We start from the raw sequence: 17,465 nt of genomic DNA on the forward strand, positions 1-17,465 counted from the left end.
TGTCCAATCAGCCTACCATGCATGTTTTTGGAATGTGGGAGGAAACCGGAGTACCCGGAGGAAACCCACGCAGGCCCCGGGGAGAACATGCAAACTCCCCACAGATGGACGTGACCTGGATTTGAACCCCAGACCCCAGGGCTGTGAGGCCGACGCACCAACCACTCGCCTCACCGGGCCTTAAAATATAATATCTATTAAGTATGTTTTATATTAAAGAATGATTTTTAAATCAGGGATGCTTTGTTTTTCCATAATAATGATTGGAAAATGAGTTACTGCCTTCCCTCCAATTTCGCGGATTATCTAGACCAGATATAACTGATAATTGAAAAGCCGCAAAGTACGATCACTCCATTATATCTACATTACTTACATGTTTTCCCGTCTGTACAATATCAAGAAGTGTATTTATTAAATATTACACAGTTACCATATTTTCACAACTATAGGGCGCACTTAAAATTTTCTCTAAAATGGAAGCTGCACCCAATCAGCCTGTTCGCCTTGTGTATACACTAAATTCAAAGTTTTGTACTGTGATCCTTCTTTACTTTGCGGCTTCAACTTTCACGGCTTCAACAAGTTAATAAAAATTTCAAAATCCATGGTTAAACTTGCAACTGGAAGACAAATGAAAAATGGCAGAGGTCAGGGCCCCGCTTCTTCGGACCTGAAATGGTTGGCTCTAAGCGCCAGAGAAGAAGCACTATACCATAGAAGAAAATGGGCGTGGCGAAAACTATAAATAGCTGTGAAACACCCTGCCTTGCCTTTTCTTGTTTCCAACAGGTTGCGTTTTGCATCGCGTATGTTATACCTCATGGAGAGTAAATACTTCGGGTAAATTCCAGCTTTTTTGGATTTTACATCGCCTCCGAAAATGCGTCCAGTGTTGTCTAAGCCACAGCGAGCCAAGGTTGGCACCTCTGAGCAAAACCACAGCAAGCCATTGCAGAGCGACAACACGGCTCAAAAGCGTAGCTATGGTGTTCCGGCGGCGTCGACCGGTGATCCGGTGGGGCATGCTGGCGGCGAGCGAGGTCTGCCCCACGAACTGGCCCCGGGCGGAACAAGCAGCGACTAGTCTTTTGGAAGGAGGGAGATGCTGGTGTTGTGTTCTTTCTGTTTAATGGAATGCGTGTATTAAATATGCAACATCAAAGTCGGGTGTACTTCCTTTGAACTGTCAGACTTCCTCATTTTATTGATTTATTCATCATTCTGAAGCTTCTTTTCTCTGTTTCAATCCATTTTTCTTACTGTGACTCTTCATCATGTCTTCATTTGTGCTTTTCACATTTTATTTATGTTTTGTTATTTATCTATTTATTCCATTATTTTATGAGGGTGTGGGTCTTTTAATTCTGATTATGGCTATGATCTTTAAACCACATTATTGAAAACTGACATTTGGTCCATATACGTTTGTTTTTCTGGCGGTTTCAGGCGTTTAAACCAGTGGTGGGGAAGAGTCGGTTGTCATCAGTAACAGCGGTGGAATTCTTGCTAGATCGACATCTGGACTTTCTGTCAGACCATTCCAGCTACCAGCCATACCAGGTAATTAATGCATTATGATGATGATGGAACTCATCAATACAAATGAATTACAGGTTAAGTGTTGTGTAGAAGTTGTGGGATGTCCAGTTTATTTGCTGCTTGCTCTGCTTGGTACCGTGGAAAAATTTTGTGGTCACAAATTTTATTTTCTCTGAAGTGTCAGGTCACAGATATAGGCTAGTCAGGTAAAGCTTACGACTTCATCGATGTTACAATATATTTTACAGCATCATCCCTGCCTCCTTTCTGTGCTCAGTTAATGTCCCCTATCACACAGTTTGGATTGTTTCACACGGTGTACTTTGTGGTTTCTCTCTTTTTTTAGTGATTGCATTAACTCCTGCCATGCCTCACAAGCATGTTTTCTTTTTCTAAGGATGTTACTAAGTCTAAATGGCAATGGAAAATGTTAACAATCGTTGGGAAGGTGCAAGTTTTCCATATGCTAAAGGAAGGGGAAAAATTAGGTTCCCATCTCGCTCAATTTTAGAATAAAGGACGAGGCTAACATGAAGATGCCTTCCATCACTTTTTAATAAGACGGCAAAGAGGGTTGCTACATCTCATAATAAGACTATTGTCTATGTGGAAGCTACTTTGGCCATATGGATAGCACTGCCCAAAGAAAAACCTAGTTTTACAAATATCACAAAAAAGAACAGTACAATCTTTATTTTTATTTAATATTACATGTTATTTCTTAAGCCATTCTCAGTTGTTTTTAGAAGTTACAGGCGATTACCGTATTTTCACGACAATATGGCGCATCGTATTTTTAGCCGCAGTGTCAGTAACGAGTGCTATTTCTGTATTTTAAACACATAAAGGACGCACCGTTTTTTTAGACGCATATATGTTATATATTATATATGAATATCTAACCACAATAGCGCTGGCTACCAGAAGCAGCCCCAGGCTCTTTTTCCGGTTTCCGGTGCGCAGTGACTGCTGGGATACATAGTTCTTGCATGCTACACACACACGCTAAAAACACGTTTTTAAAAAGGCAACGGAAGCAAAACTGAGTTCGGTTGTACTTTATTTAAGCATTTTACAACGTACTCACGTCATCATCACCCACAAATCCATCAAAGTCCTCGTTTTGTGTGTCTGAATTGAACAATTGTCCAAATTAGTCATCAAAAACGCTGAGTTTTATACGTTCGTCCAGGCGGCCACAATCCATTCGCCAATAGTAGCTCGCTGGTAGCTAGCGTAACCTTTCCAATGGTGCTTTCCATGCTTTGTCAAGCTGTATTGATGTCGATGTATACAGGCCACAATCCATTCACAAATAGTAGCTAGCTGGTAGTTAGCGTAACTTTTCCACTGGTGCTTTCCATGCTTTGTCAAGCTGTATTGATGTCGATGTATACAGGCCACAATCCATTCACAAATAGTAGCTAGCTGGTAGCTAGCGTAACTTTTCCAAGGGTGCTTCCCATGCTTTGTCAAGCTGTATTGATGTCGATGTATACAGGCCACAATCCATTCGTAAATAGTAGCTAGCTGGTAGCTAGCGTAACTTTTCCAACAGTGCTTTCCATGCTTTGTCAAGCTGTATTGATGTCGATGTATACAGGCCACAATCCATTCGTAAATAGTAGCTAGCTGGTAGCTAGCGTAACTTTTCCAACAGTGCTTTCCATGCTTTGTCAAGCTGTATTGATGTCGATGTATACAGGCCACAATCCATTCGTAAATAGTAGCTAGCTGGTAGCTAGCGTAACTTTTCCAACAGTGCTTTCCATGCTTTGTCAAGCTGTATTGATGCCGATGTATACAGGCCACAGTCCATTGGGTGTATTGACAAAAGAACTACTACATATCCCAGCAGTCACTGCGCAGTACTTTGTCTACGGGAAAATAGTAGAGTCGTTGTACCCTATCAACTGATTCATTTTATTTTATCGTGATAACAATTTTAGTATTAGTCCATATATAAAGCGTACTGGATTATTAGGCGCCCTGTCGATTTTGGAGAAAATTTAAGACTTTTATGTGCGCCTTATAGTCGTGAAAATATGGTATATGGGTTCGCTATGGCGACCCCTGAGGGGATAGGTCACCACCATATTGAAATGATCACTACAAAACTAGAACTCCCTCTTGCCCTTCAGTGTAAAAAGAACAGGTGGAATTTGTGTGAATGAAATCACACAAGTTGGACTGGAGTATAAGTCACACTCCCTGGCCAAACTATAAAAAACCAGAGACTTATAGTCTGAAAAATACAGTAGCACCTACTCAATTTTTTAAATTGCTTTTTATTATTATTTTCAGTAGCTATTGTATATGTGTATATATACCTTCTAGCTCAGTGGTTCTTAACCCTAGAATGGTAACCCTCTATTTCAGGGGTTACCTTTTACGCTTCTGAAATAGAGGGTTACCATGGTTACCAGGGGAAAAATGGGTACTCTTCATCTTGCTTAGGATCCATTCCCCCCCCCCCCCCCCGGTAACCATGGTAACCCTCTATTTCAAAAGCGTGAAAGGTAACCCCTGAAATAGAGGGTTACCATTCTAGGGTTAACCTGGGTACGGTGGAGCCTTTGCCACGGCGGTCAAGACACATTGACTCATCATGTCTTTACACGATAACATGCCCCGCTTGACTGGCTGCAGACGATCATGTGACAGTCCCTGGCCAATCAGTGCTGCAAGGAATTTCTACATCTTGAATTTGAATTTTTTAAAATTGTATTTTACACTAGAGTAGGGTTCGGTGAATGTGCATATGAAACTGGTGGAGTTCGGTAGCTCCAACAAGGTTAAGAACCACTGTTCTAGATATTAGTAAAATCAATAGCCACCACAATGCAACATCCTATACTTCCAGTTAATCCTATTAGCAATAACTGTACCAATCTGAAATAAAGGAAAGTGGTAGTCTCACATTCTTCTTGACACTTTCAAGCTTACAGACATTCACTAAAACAGCTGAATGGATTCATCCTTTCAACACTGACTTCATTGTACAGGTTATGCCAAACAGACTGTAGACGCCTCCCTCATAGTTCCTTACTTGGGTCTTTATGACCAATTGAAAAAACAGAGGAGTGGCCAGTTTCATTGCTTTGTGTGTGTGTGTGTTTGTGAAAAAGAGTGAGTGAGAAAAGCACTGTTTTTACAGCTCGGAGGGGTTCAAAGGTTTCCTGAATCGGGAGCTTTGTATAGTAGGCATGGGTGATTTAGCAATAGAAGATTGTCTGGGTGTGTTCGTTTATCCCTGCATGTGAAGTGAGAGTGAGCAAAAGGACAGAGGGTAGAAAATATAAACCCTTACTGCTGACTCAATATTTTAACCAACTACTGTGATCCTTCTTCACTTCGCTTCTTCAACTTTCACGGCTTCCCTCTTAGGTTACACTAAATTTAAACCTTTTTGTGCAATAACCAAGACATAGATGTTAATGTATTCCACCGCGGCTTTCGAGACAGAACTTGCTGCTTGCATGCCTCAGAACCGAGTGTTCATCTCATCTCATTTTCTGAACCACTTTATCCTCATTAGAGTCGTGGGGAATGCTGGAGCCTATCCCAGCTGACTCTGGGCCAGAAGCGGGGAATACCCTGAATCGGTGGCCAGCCAATCGCAGGGCACAAGGTGATGGACAACCATGCACACTCACACCCATACCTAGCGGCAATTTAGATTGTCCAATCAGCCCACCATTCATGTTTTTGGAATGTGGGAGGAAACCAGAGTACCCGGAGGAAACCCACGCAGGAGAACATGCAAACTCCACACAGGTGGACCGACCTGGATTTGAACCCAGCACCACAGAGCTGTAATGCCGACGCACTAACCACTCCCGCCACCGGCCCGCCCAGCCTTTTTAAAATTATCGAATCAGCCACGACTTGCTTTTAAAGGTTCAGCTGGTGTCTTCTTCAGATGCTTGCTTTGCTTTGAAGTCCATTTAAATTCCGCTGACTTTTTCGCAGATTACCTTTTAACCATGTTAAACGAAGGCTCCCCATCTCGTTATGAATGTCACTGCGCAGCTTGGAAATTATAGTTAGCCCTTCGTTGCACTGGCTTGCTTTGGACCCATTGTTTTTCCCTTAATCTTTCACTGATTAATTAAAAAAATGCAACCTGTACGGCCAAGCTCGTAGATATCTTTACGTGAGGGAGATGCGGTGAGAAAGACAGAGCGATGCTGTTCTCATTAGCAGACTCTCGCATACTCGGCCACTTGGCGGCCGCATCGGGAACCGTCTCGTATGCTCGTGTCTCAAATTTGTCTCGTATCTCATCTCCATTTATGAACCGCTTTATCATCAGGGTAGCGGGGTGTGCTGGAGCCAATCCCAGCTGACTCCGGGCCACAGGCGGAGGGCACCCTGAATCGGTGGCCAGCCGATCGCAGGGCACAAGGAGACGGACAACCATGTCCACTCACACCCATACCTAGGGGCAATTTAGAGTGTCCAATAAGCCTACCATGCATGTTTTTGGAATGTGGAAGGAAGCCGGAGTATTTGTCTCGTATCTCAAGGCAAAAATTTGCTTGAAATTTTCCTCGTATCTTAAAATTCTCATATGTTGGGACACTCGTATGTCACGGTATTACTGTACATATACATACATAGAGCTGGCCACTAAAACGATAACGATAATTACCCTGAAATATTTTTTGTCAACAATCATGAAAACGATAAAAATTACAACTGCAATTACACGACCTGACCCCCACCGAGAGCGGGGGCGCTGTTACGAGATGAACGCTAGTTCCAGACCAACGCTAAAGAGACAAGGATGATAAGAAAACGTGTTTTTAGCATGTTAGCAATAGAGGCTAACACGGATCATTAACGCAAAGGAATATTGTCTCCAAATATCGGTTACTATCTATCCTCTTCTAACTATTAATAATCTGTATCGGTCAATCTGTAATATTATTAGATATTATACATATTATATTTGTAACAATGATAATGCCCAATCTATTTAATTTTCTTCTGTGTCTTAAGTTTTAAAGTTCATCTTAATTGGAGTGTAAAAATGGCAAGACATTTATTTGTATTGGACTCATTAGTGGGATTGTTTGTGCCTGTAAATTTTATCAACCGTGTGACATTTTTCAATGATATGACCTATTTTAATTTTTTTGTAAACGAGGTGCCACAAATTCAAAAGCAATGGTTTGTTATGTTTCAAAATGAAATATTGCTAAACCATGAAGCAAAGGTGATTTTCACATTGTCAGGATTGATTATAAAGTGAGATAATTACGAATTGACTTTGAGTGATCGTCCTGTGTCATGACATAGCTCTGCCTAACAAATCAACAAGGAAAAGCATCTTTTTGTACAATAAATATAACAGACAGTTTTTTCCTCACCATTTTCTGACCAATAAACGTTCATCTTGTGAAACAAGTCAGGCACACAGTTATTTTTATGGCTGGGATTCTTTTACAACAACACAATGTACAAATGCACACTATGTAAAGGATATTGAACTCCACAAAGCTGCATTCCAGTGTGCTATTTTAAGTGTGTATGCTGGTTTTAATTTAGAGTTGAACAAAGCTGAGAAAGTAGAACACTGCAGAGCGAAAAGCACAAAGGCTCAAATGAAAGCCATACGTTGCTTAATCTGTTCTTCCTGCTAGTTGCATCCTCATGGCTTGGCCCTTTTTTGAGTCCTTCAGCTTTGCGTTATGATCATTATCTATATAGAATAAAACATTGTTTTCCAAATATTACTTCATGTCTACGTTCACAGACTTTTTTTTTTTTTAAATAAAAAATATTTTAGAACTTCTGACAGAAAGATCTGTTTTGATACCATGACGTTTCCTAAATTAACAATTCAAACAGGCAATTTTGAATGCTTCCAGTACCTTTGGAAGCAGGTTTATTGTAAGTCATCCTCACTACGGGAGGACGTAGTTCCCATCTTGTAAGAATTACATAAAGATCTTGACATACAAGTGCCTCAACATGTGAGAAATTTGAGATACGAGTAAAATTCTGATCAAATATTTGCCTTGAGATACGAGACAAATTTGAGATGCAAGCATATGAGGCAGCCAGGTTGCCGAGTACGTGAGATGCTGCTTATCCTCCTGACTACCATTAGTTCAAATTTGTCCCCGGGAGAGGACATTTGTAAACCTAAACATCTCCCACCCAGTGCCTCCAATCACATTAACTCCTTTTGTGCTCTATCGAGGACATTCAGAGCCTTTCAATGATACCAAATTCTTTTGCAGTATTCCAATTACTTCACACAGATTGGGGAATTTCAAAATAAATATGATTGGACAATTTTTTTTCCTGGTAGTCAGGAGGTTATGATAACAGCCCAGTGTCTTTCTCGCTGCATCTCCCTCACGTAAAGATATCTACAAGCACTGGGCGTACAGCGTATATATAGATCAATATTGAACCGCAACTACGGTACGCAGGCCCTGACTCCTTTTCCCCCGTAGAAGTAGTGCGCGGTGCATGCTGGGATATATAGTGTTGGGATATGTTGTTCTTTTGTCAATCCACCCGGAATGACTGCGAACCACCTATTTATTATATGTTGATCAAGGTTGAGCCGCCACAGGTCTCGCAATTTCGCAACTACGGCAAGCAGCCGCCGACTCCAGTTACCCCGTAGAAGTAGTGACTGCGAACCACCTATTTATTATATGTTGATCAAGGTTGAGCCGCCACAGGTCTCGCAAGTTCGCAACTACGGCAAGCAGCCGCCGACTCCAATTACCCCGTAGAAGTAGTGTGCGGTGCATGCTGGGATATATACCATATTTACTCGCATGTATGCCGCCCGCACGTGTAAGCCACACCCTTAAAATTGTAGAATTTTACAATTTCTCGAGCATAAGCCACCCCCTGATTCCCAATTTTCACCTCCATATTCATGGTTTCAATAGGGAGTACAAATGTGTTACTTTGAAGGGAAAATTTTAAGAAAAATAATCGCACATGGTATTTAATAATTTAATAATACGTAAATACAACAAAAAACATCAAAGAGGAATTTTGTTTTATTTCAAAACCAAGGCTACTCGCCTCTGGCCAATCATAGCACGTTTTATTAGGTTTAGACGGCAGCGCCCTAGGTAAGATGGCCGTGCCCCGACCTAGGTCAGATGGCCACGCCCCGACCTAGGTAAGATGCCCGTGCCCCGAGCGAGCAGTGACGGGAATGTTTTTTTTCACGTTTTATGCAAGATGTGTGCATTCTTTTCTTGAATTTAATTCATAGACGTCAAAATAAATTTTGTTTAGCGTTTTTTCTGTTGATCTGTTCTCTATTTTGAAATAAATGACCGTATCGGCATGAATTGTCTCCCTCCCCCCCCCCACTCACTCTCACTCTCTTTCGTAATTACCGTTTCTTGTCGTTTGTCAGTGACAGGCTGCCACCCTGAGTTTCGTTGTAAAACCACAATTGACTGAGCCAAACTCCGCCTCTTGGCTCTCTTATAACACAATGTGTTTTTTTTTTTACAATTCAGATTGGATTTCTTTTTTTGTGCACTGCATATGTTTGCTGTGTGTGGAGAACGAGAGTAGTGCGCTATTGTGCACGCGGGCAATTTGGAGGGAACATTGCTCCTAACTGACTCTCGTGAGGCTAAGCAATATTGAAGATGAATGAGTGTCTGCTCTGAAATATCATTTCACGCTGACCAAGACACCAAAGTAAACATTACTCGCATCCAGCTGCAAAGTGACACTTATGTATAATTGAGCATACATTTGTAATATTTAACAAAATGGAGCTGTTTGATTAAATTTATGTAGTTCTATGCCCGGCATAGTTGAAAAACCAGTATGTCTACATTCATCCCACTCCAGTACTGCATCTTTTTGTGTATTACTCCGTTGTTAAAAGGCTAAAGGACTTGACAAGCCTACTCAAGTAGTTGTTCTTTTTCTTGTGGAATCCATCTTTAATTCATTAACACATTGTCTTGAAACTTAAAAGCTATGAAGCATGGGCCAGTATCTATCAATCCTTGCAGCCGACATTTGACTTTTTTTGTATCAGGGCTCATTTCCTTAATTACTGCACTACAGAATACACCTGACTATAAGCCTTACTTCATTGACCAGCCATTCTTCGGCTGGGACAATGCAATGGAGAGATGTTACACAGAAACCTTTGATTAATCAAAACTCTATACACTAATCCCTTGATTTTCGCAGATATTGTTGACCAGACATGGCCACGATAATCGAAAAAATGCAAAGTAGGATAACCCTTATTAATACTACCATACTACATGTTTTTGCGCCTATACAAAAATACAAGTACAGTGGTACCTCGTCATACGACCGTTCGTCATACGGAATGCTCGTCTTACGGAATGCTCGTCTTACGGGGGAAATTTCGATCGAATAATTCGCCCGTGATGCGGTCAAAATTTCATGATGCGACCAAGCCAGGTCGCCATGGCATTTTTTTGTTTTTGCATCTCTTTCGTGTAAAAAATATGTCTACGAGCACTGGTGGGCGGACTTTGCATTTCCACACCCGTTTTCCCCCCACTTGGTCTACATTTACATACCAGGTAAACAATACGTATTACAATGGATCGGCAAAGTTTTGCTAAGAAAAGGCGACCGTTGACAATGGACATGAAACGCGAAATAATTGAAAAACATGAGCGTGGGGTACGTGTTACCGAGCTCGCTCGGCAATACGAGAGGAATACGTCAACCATATCCTCCATCCTTAAGCAGAGGGACGCAATTAAGGAGAAGAGGCCGACCAAAGGACTATCTATCATTTCCCACCGGCGCAGTGACATTCACGACGAGATGGAGAACCTTCTTTTATTGTGGATAAAAGATAAACAATTAGCAGGAGATAGCCTGGCCGAGTCTACCATTTGTGAAAAAGCCAGCCGAATTTACATAGATTTGATATCAACGAAAGGAGAGCCTTCAACAACTTCACAAACATTTAAAGCGAGTCATGGCTGGTTCGAAAAATTTAAAAAACGATCTGGAATACACTCTGTAATCCGACACGGAGAAGCGGCGAGTTGCAATTCAAAAGCTGCGGTGGAATTTATTAAGACATTTGCCTTGATTATCGCCCAGGAAAATTACACCCCCCAGCAAGTTTTCAACTGCGATGAAACTGGTCTTTTTTGGAAAAAAATGCCCAGGCGGACAGGATTTAATCGACCTACAGGAGCGTGAACATTTGTTGCCGGAACTTAGTAGCGAGGAGGCGGTGGAAGAGGCGGCTACAAAAGATATCAAAAACATGCTCGCGAAGTGGCAAGAGCTTTCGGATTTTGTTGAAAAGACTCACCCTGACAAACTGGCAAGTGGTCGCGCATCATCGTATTATGATGACATTTGTATTCGACATTATCGAAATATTTTGAAGGGTAGACAAAACCAAACAACGCTTGATGCGTTTGTTTTGAAGACTTCGGCGGAGCGGCCAGGTGGTGTCAACCCGTAGAACTAAGTAAGGTAAAAAAGATTACAACTAATTTAGAATTTAGTTTTGTTTGAAGTTACATTAAAGGTTGAGTGTCTGTTTTTTTAGTTATCCAAGTTAATTTAAATTTGTTTGTTCGTTTAAGAGTGCAATGTTGCCGTGGAGAAAGTCACCCCGAACAGTCCCCCCCCCCCCCCCCCCCCTCCGCCTCCGTGTGTGTTGTTCTCTCCCCTCCGCGAAATGTGTCTAATTTTACTCCTATTAAACACATTATTACTATCAAACCACTCGTTATTTATTACTTTGTTAATAGATGGTGAATTATAAGAAATAAAACATGTTTTCCAATCCAATATCCTGTTTTTGGTGTTTTCTTCAGATAGTTGGAACGAATTAATTTGTTTCCCATTCATTTCAATGGGAAACGTTCGTTCGAGTTACGAGAACCTCGTCATACGAGCTCAGTTCCGGAACGGATTAAGCTCGTATCTCGAGGTACCACTGTACAATTATCAAGAAGTGTATTCATTAAATATTACAGTTATAAGCACATCAAGACTGTGATGTATTAATATCTAAAAATATATTTACATATGAAAAAAATGTAAACACTTTAAATACTGTACTCAGTGAAAATAGTTCCTTTCCACTTCATATAAATAAATTAAAAAAACAGGTTAATGGGAGTTTTTGTCCAAGTCCTTGAAGGGGAGCCAGCCCCCTTGCAGTGAGATACAGCTTCACCTTTGGTATGAAACCATTTATGAAGGCTTTCGTGTTCCAGGCTTTCCGGTTGCTCATCCAGTAGGATGGAAAAGGCTCGGTGAAGTCTTTATCCAAGTGGTAATGTGCGCGATGGGAAATGCACTCGCAACAAAGCAGGAGAAGGCAAAACGCTGCCAACTCAGCTTTTTAGAATAGTCATCATTCTTCTCCTGTGAAATTCTTCTTCGGCGTGTCATTCTTCTTCTTTGGCGCCGAGTCCCACCCTATTCACCGCAGTAGTGTGGCCCTGACATCCACCATTTTCCATCTCTCGTCTTCCGGTTGTGATTTCAGCGTCAATTTTGACATTTTTATAAACTTTTTTATACTTAATAAAAAGTCTGCGATGTACTGAAGTCGCAAATGTTGCTACAAAATTACATGGGTTTTGAAAAGAGAGTTTACGTTGAGAAAGCTACTTTCTGGGAGTTTATCTGAGAGTATTTGTAACTTTTTTTAACTTTTACCTCTGTATTCTGTCTTATTTGGGGGCATGTCCCAGAAACGCATTTTTCTCAATTTTCATTCATTTTTCGTACTGTGTATCCTCGCAAGAATTGCTGGAGCCTATCCCAGCGGACTTTAAGTGAAAGGCTTACTACACCCTAGATTGGTCACCAGTCAGTAGTAGGGCACACAGTCAGACAACCATTTGGACACCTAATCATAAACCACCACCGAATGGGAATCGATCCCACGCTTGCCCGCACTGAGGTTAGGCGAATGAACCCCTATACCAGGGGTCGGGAACTTTTTTGACGGAGAGAGCCATAAACAATTCATATTTTCAAATGTTATTCCTTGAGAGCCATACTCAAAATTTAAAAGGAAAAATACACTAAAATGTGTGCTATTTGTAGTAATGTCACCACTTTTAAAGTACAAACGTTCTCTGAGATCTTTTGACAACATTGTCGCGCTGTTGCTAATCAATGATAATCAATGGGAGTATGCATGCAGAAGAATCTAATGGAAAAAAAATGTTTAAAGCCGCACTAGAAGTAGTGTCGGCGCCACAATGATCACATAACGCTCCTACTGATGCATTCAGGACTGAGCTCTCTCAACAGCGGTTACCATATTTTACTTCACATTTTAGCGGAGAGCCGTATGCACCTATCAAAAGAGCCACATATGGCTCCCGAGCCATAGGTTCCCTACCCCTGCCCTATACCATCAGATGTTTTGATTAATCATAGGTTTCTGTGTAACATCTCTCCATTACATTGTCCCATCCAAAGGATGGCTGGTTAATGAAGTACGGCTTATAGTCAGGTGTATTCTGCATTGATTTAAAAAAATGTATTATTTTTAATATCGCTTGAGTTTTTAATTTAAGAACTGCCATTTATTGCATTTGAATGGATTGTTTATTAAGATAAACTGTCACATTGGTGGTGAATTTTTTTTCAATTGACTATACGTATTGAGAAAATATTTTGCCCACTAAAAGTTGTTTACGCCACAGCCCCACCATTTAAATAAAGATCCCTGTTCATTATGTGTGTGCTGATATGTTATTTTTCATTTTCAGGATGAGGAAGACGGTCAGAGTCCAGTATTAAGAGAGAATCCTCAGCTCCACGAGGAATTGAAGGGCTGGCTTAAAGACCAGAAAGTTCAGGAAATTTTCATGCAAGGTGAGTGTGAACTGTGTGTAGTCATCGAAACCTTTGTGCTTCACAATATGATTATCTTGTGAATTTTTTTCTTTTTATTTAAAATATTTGATCACATTTCTTGTCTCTCTTAGGTCCCTATTCATTGAATGGCTACCGTGTACGTGTATATAGACAAGACTCGGCCACCCAGTGGTTCACAGGCATCATTACACATCATGACCTCTTTACTCGAAACATGATCGTTATGAATGACCAGGTACATACACATTAATTTTTTAAAACCATGTTGCATTTTTATGATCCTACAACTTGCAGCAGAGATCAAGAATTTATTAAAAACACAAAATATCTGAGCTAGCGTTTTAGGTTTGGATTGTTATTTTTAGGTGCTCGAGCCTCAGAATGTGGATCCATCCATGATCCAGATGACCTTTCTTGATGATGTGGTTCACTCTCTACTGAAAGGAGAAAATATAGGAATCACCTCAAGACGAAGGTCGCGATCCAGTCAGAATAACAATTCAGCCCATGTGAGTATGCTTGTCCACATTCACTGCTTTTTTTATTTTACGACGAAAACACTTAGAAAAATATTTTAAAGTTTAATAGTTAATCCCAAAATATGTAAGGCACAAAATAGTAAACATATCGTACTTTCACGCCTATTGGGCTCACCAACTTAAAGGGCGCTGTCTCAGTTGGTGAAAAGTTGTTGAAATGTATGTATTTTCCCCATACACTAAGTAGGCCAGGGGTGGTGAACAGGCGGCTCTCGAGCCGCATGCGGTTCCCGGCTGAAATGAATGCGCCTCTTTGCTTCATATAATATTTGTATGTACTGCGGCTCTCTGCCTCGTTTAATGTTTCTCTTATTTTTCCTCTCTCTTAAAACACAGTCAAATTCACCAGGGCCAAATTAACACCACCACCAATTATCTCTGCGTGTTTTTGTGTGTGTCTGTCTGTTTTGGCACGTCACTGCGTGGTGTGGGTCACGAAATACTGTGATCCTTTACCACTTTGCGGCTTCAGTACATCACGTTTTTTATATTAAGTATAAAAAAGAATGTTCATAAAAAATGTCAAAATTCACGCTGAAACTCGTGAGCGGAGGACAGGAGATGGAAAATGGCGAAAGTCAGGGCACTCGTTCTAAATGGGTGTCACTCAGCGCAGAAGCAGAAGAGAAATTTCATTTTAGAAGAACGACGCGCCGAATGATACAAACAGCCGGAGGTTGTCTTGCCTTTTCTTTGGATTACATTTCACATCGCACACAGGACTACAACGAGCGTATTCCAGAATTGTTAGGATTTTGAATCGCCGTTTGAAATGCCTCCTAAGCGTCCTGCGTCATTTATCTAAGGCAGACCTGGGCATTGTACGGCCACTGGACCGCCTATGGCCCTTTGGTCGGTTGAGACCGGTTTTAAGGTTGATTGGAATTACAAAATAAATGTAATTTCTAATTTTACCTCACGCATGCACTAAACTCTCATTGCTTTTATTTTGAAGTCATTGTTATCTTCATTTGCACAATGACGCAATACGAAAACGTAAGCCCTCCAAAATGCCGCTTGATGCTAAAAAAAGAAAGATAGATGCTGAATTTTTTTAACACTATGGACCACCAAGTATTTATTTATTGAAATCAGTGGTAAAGCCGTATGTTTAGTTTGCGGAGGTCTTTCCATGTCAGGTTTGATTTTATTTGATCCGAAGTCCTTGTTATTTTCTGAAGATTCCTGCGCTTAATTAAAATGTTAACTGCTTCCCTGCATTTGGGTCCGACTAAGTTTCACCCGATACGTAACAGTATGATCCGACCAGTCATGGACCTAGCGGGGAGCCGTTGACACTCACGCCGACAACAGCCTGCCAGTTTCCCATCCTCAGATTATTATCCCTTACCTCCATTCCCGCTTTCCTACCTATTCTCCCGAAGATAACATTCAACGTCCATCGCCCTCCGCCAATCGACCTTGCTATCTCAATTTGGACTCAGACCTTGCATTATGAGGACGGTCCGGATCTGGTTGGTAAATCTGTTAGCCTCGGACTCGGACAATGACATCATCGCCCGACCTGGATTTCGGTGCTCCCCCGGAAACTTTCCCCACAGAACCCTACCTGGGTTCCCGTCTGGCCATCTGCATTGGCCCACCGCGTGGTGGCCGGCGAGGGAGCTCAGGTAGGAGTTTTGGTCAATGCGCGACAAAACCATTCCAGTGTCGCGGAGTAGGATGATGGTCAGGCTACGCCGTCCTCCCGAAGGCGGAAGCGAGCGCCACGGTGGGGAGGGAGAAAGGAAAAATGGCTTGGCGCTCGGGCCCCCAAATTCGCCAGCTCCACTCCCTACCTCTCGCTCACCTGCACCGGTTCAAACTCCCTGCTCACTGGGACCAAGCAACCAGGATGGGGGGTCGGCGGCGACAACCACGAGGCCGAGGGCGGAGACCCTCTCGGTGCCGAATACCACGAGGCTGAGGGCGGAGTTTCTCTTGGCGGAGACTCTGATGGCGATACCCTCCAGGCTTCCCGGTCAAGGCATCCTGCGAAATTCCTTTTGTTTTGGGTGAGTTGCTTCGCCACTTCGCTGTCACCTCTCCACGAACTGTCCAGGGCAAGACGCACTGCTACCGCCTAGCGGGACTGCTTGGACGATCTCCTGACGGACCAGCTCGCCGCTTCTTCGCCGGCCGGCCGGGATGACCCCCTGGCGGACCAGCTCGCTGCTTCCTCATAGGCCGGACCGGGCGCCTGCCAGACCGGCCAGCCCAACGACTCTCCACAGGCCGGACAGACCAGACCACTGCTGGTCCGGCCAGCCCGACGCCTCCTTAAGGGCCAGAGCAGCCAGCCCGACGCCTCCTTAAGGGCCAGAGCAGCCAGCCCGACGCCTCCTTTAAGGGCCAGAACAGCCAGCCTGATGCCTCCTTAAGGGCCGGAGCAGCCAGCCTGACGTCTCCTTAAGGGCCAGAGCAGCCAGCCTGACGTCTCCTTAAGGGCCGGACCGGCGAGCCCGACACCTCCTCAAGGGCCGGACCGGTCGACCGCCGGACCGGCGAGCCCAACGCCTCCTCAAGGGCCGGACCAGTCGACCGCCGGACCGGCCAACCCGACGCCTCCTCACAGGCTGGACCGGATGACCGACGGACCTCCCAGCCCAACACCTCGTCACGGGCTGGACCAGACGACCTCCGGACTGACCAGCCTGCCGCTTCCTCACGGGGCGGACCGGACGAATGCCAGACTGGCCAGCCTGCCGCTTCCCCCACGGGCCGGAACCGGATGACCGCCAGACTGGCCAGCCTACCGCTTCGTCACAGGCCGTACCGAACGACTATGTTTCGAGGCCCCACCATGCCCTCCCGCCTGGAAATTTATTTTTTTCCTATGGACATTCGGTTTTGAGTCACGTTTTGGACAGCGCGCAATAAAATGTGACATTATTATGTACAGTACTGTATGGAGTTCTTACCTTCAAGACAGACGGTAGCGGCTAATGCTGGTGTGTGCGGTGGAGGAGTGAAACTTGACGGCAACACCTTCGGTTTGCTACACTTTAACAGAAACTTAAAATTTAACTTAAATCAACTTATATTACTATACACACCCTTAAAAATAGGAGCCAGCTCAGTCACGTATACATCACTCATTCTTTAATATAATTTCATGCTTAATATCGATTGTCATCATACGCTGTTTCTTCTCACCTTCATTGCACCGGCTTGCTTTGGACCCATTATTTTTTCACTTAATTCTGCACTGATTAATGCAAAAAAACACGTAAAAATGCTAACTGTACGACCGGTGTTTGTAGTTATCTTTGCGCAACGGAGACCGGCGAGAAAGACAGAGCGATGCTGTTCTCATAAGCAGCTACCTGGCGGCGGCATCGGGAACCGTCTCGTATGCTCGTATCTCAAATTTGTCTCGTGTCTTAGGGCAAAAATTTGCTCGGAATTTTTCCCGTATCTCAAATTTCTCGTATGTTGGGACACTCGTAGGTCGAGGTATTACTGTACACCTTTATGTCCTAGACCTGCTAAAATTGAAAACGTGCACAATAATTTTTCTTT

At 42.9% G+C, this 17,465-nt stretch overlaps 1 protein-coding gene across 2 annotated transcripts in view; it reads left to right on the plus strand.

Annotated features, from left to right (window-relative positions):
• The window catches only part of jmjd1cb (jumonji domain containing 1Cb), a 141,861-nt gene that overhangs the window by 51,715 nt on the left and 72,681 nt on the right, over positions 1–17,465 (plus strand). For both annotated transcript variants that reach the window (XM_077625939.1, XM_077625940.1), the window contains exons 3-6: positions 1,450–1,563; positions 13,296–13,401; positions 13,515–13,639; positions 13,770–13,913. In XM_077625939.1, coding sequence (XP_077482065.1) covers positions 1,450–1,563; positions 13,296–13,401; positions 13,515–13,639; positions 13,770–13,913 — 489 coding nt within the window. The remainder of the gene's footprint in view (positions 1–1,449; positions 1,564–13,295; positions 13,402–13,514; positions 13,640–13,769; positions 13,914–17,465) is intronic.

This window comes from Stigmatopora argus, chromosome 18 (genome assembly GCF_051989625.1).
Source record: "Stigmatopora argus isolate UIUO_Sarg chromosome 18, RoL_Sarg_1.0, whole genome shotgun sequence".
Classification (NCBI taxonomy): Eukaryota; Metazoa; Chordata; class Actinopteri; order Syngnathiformes; family Syngnathidae; genus Stigmatopora; species Stigmatopora argus.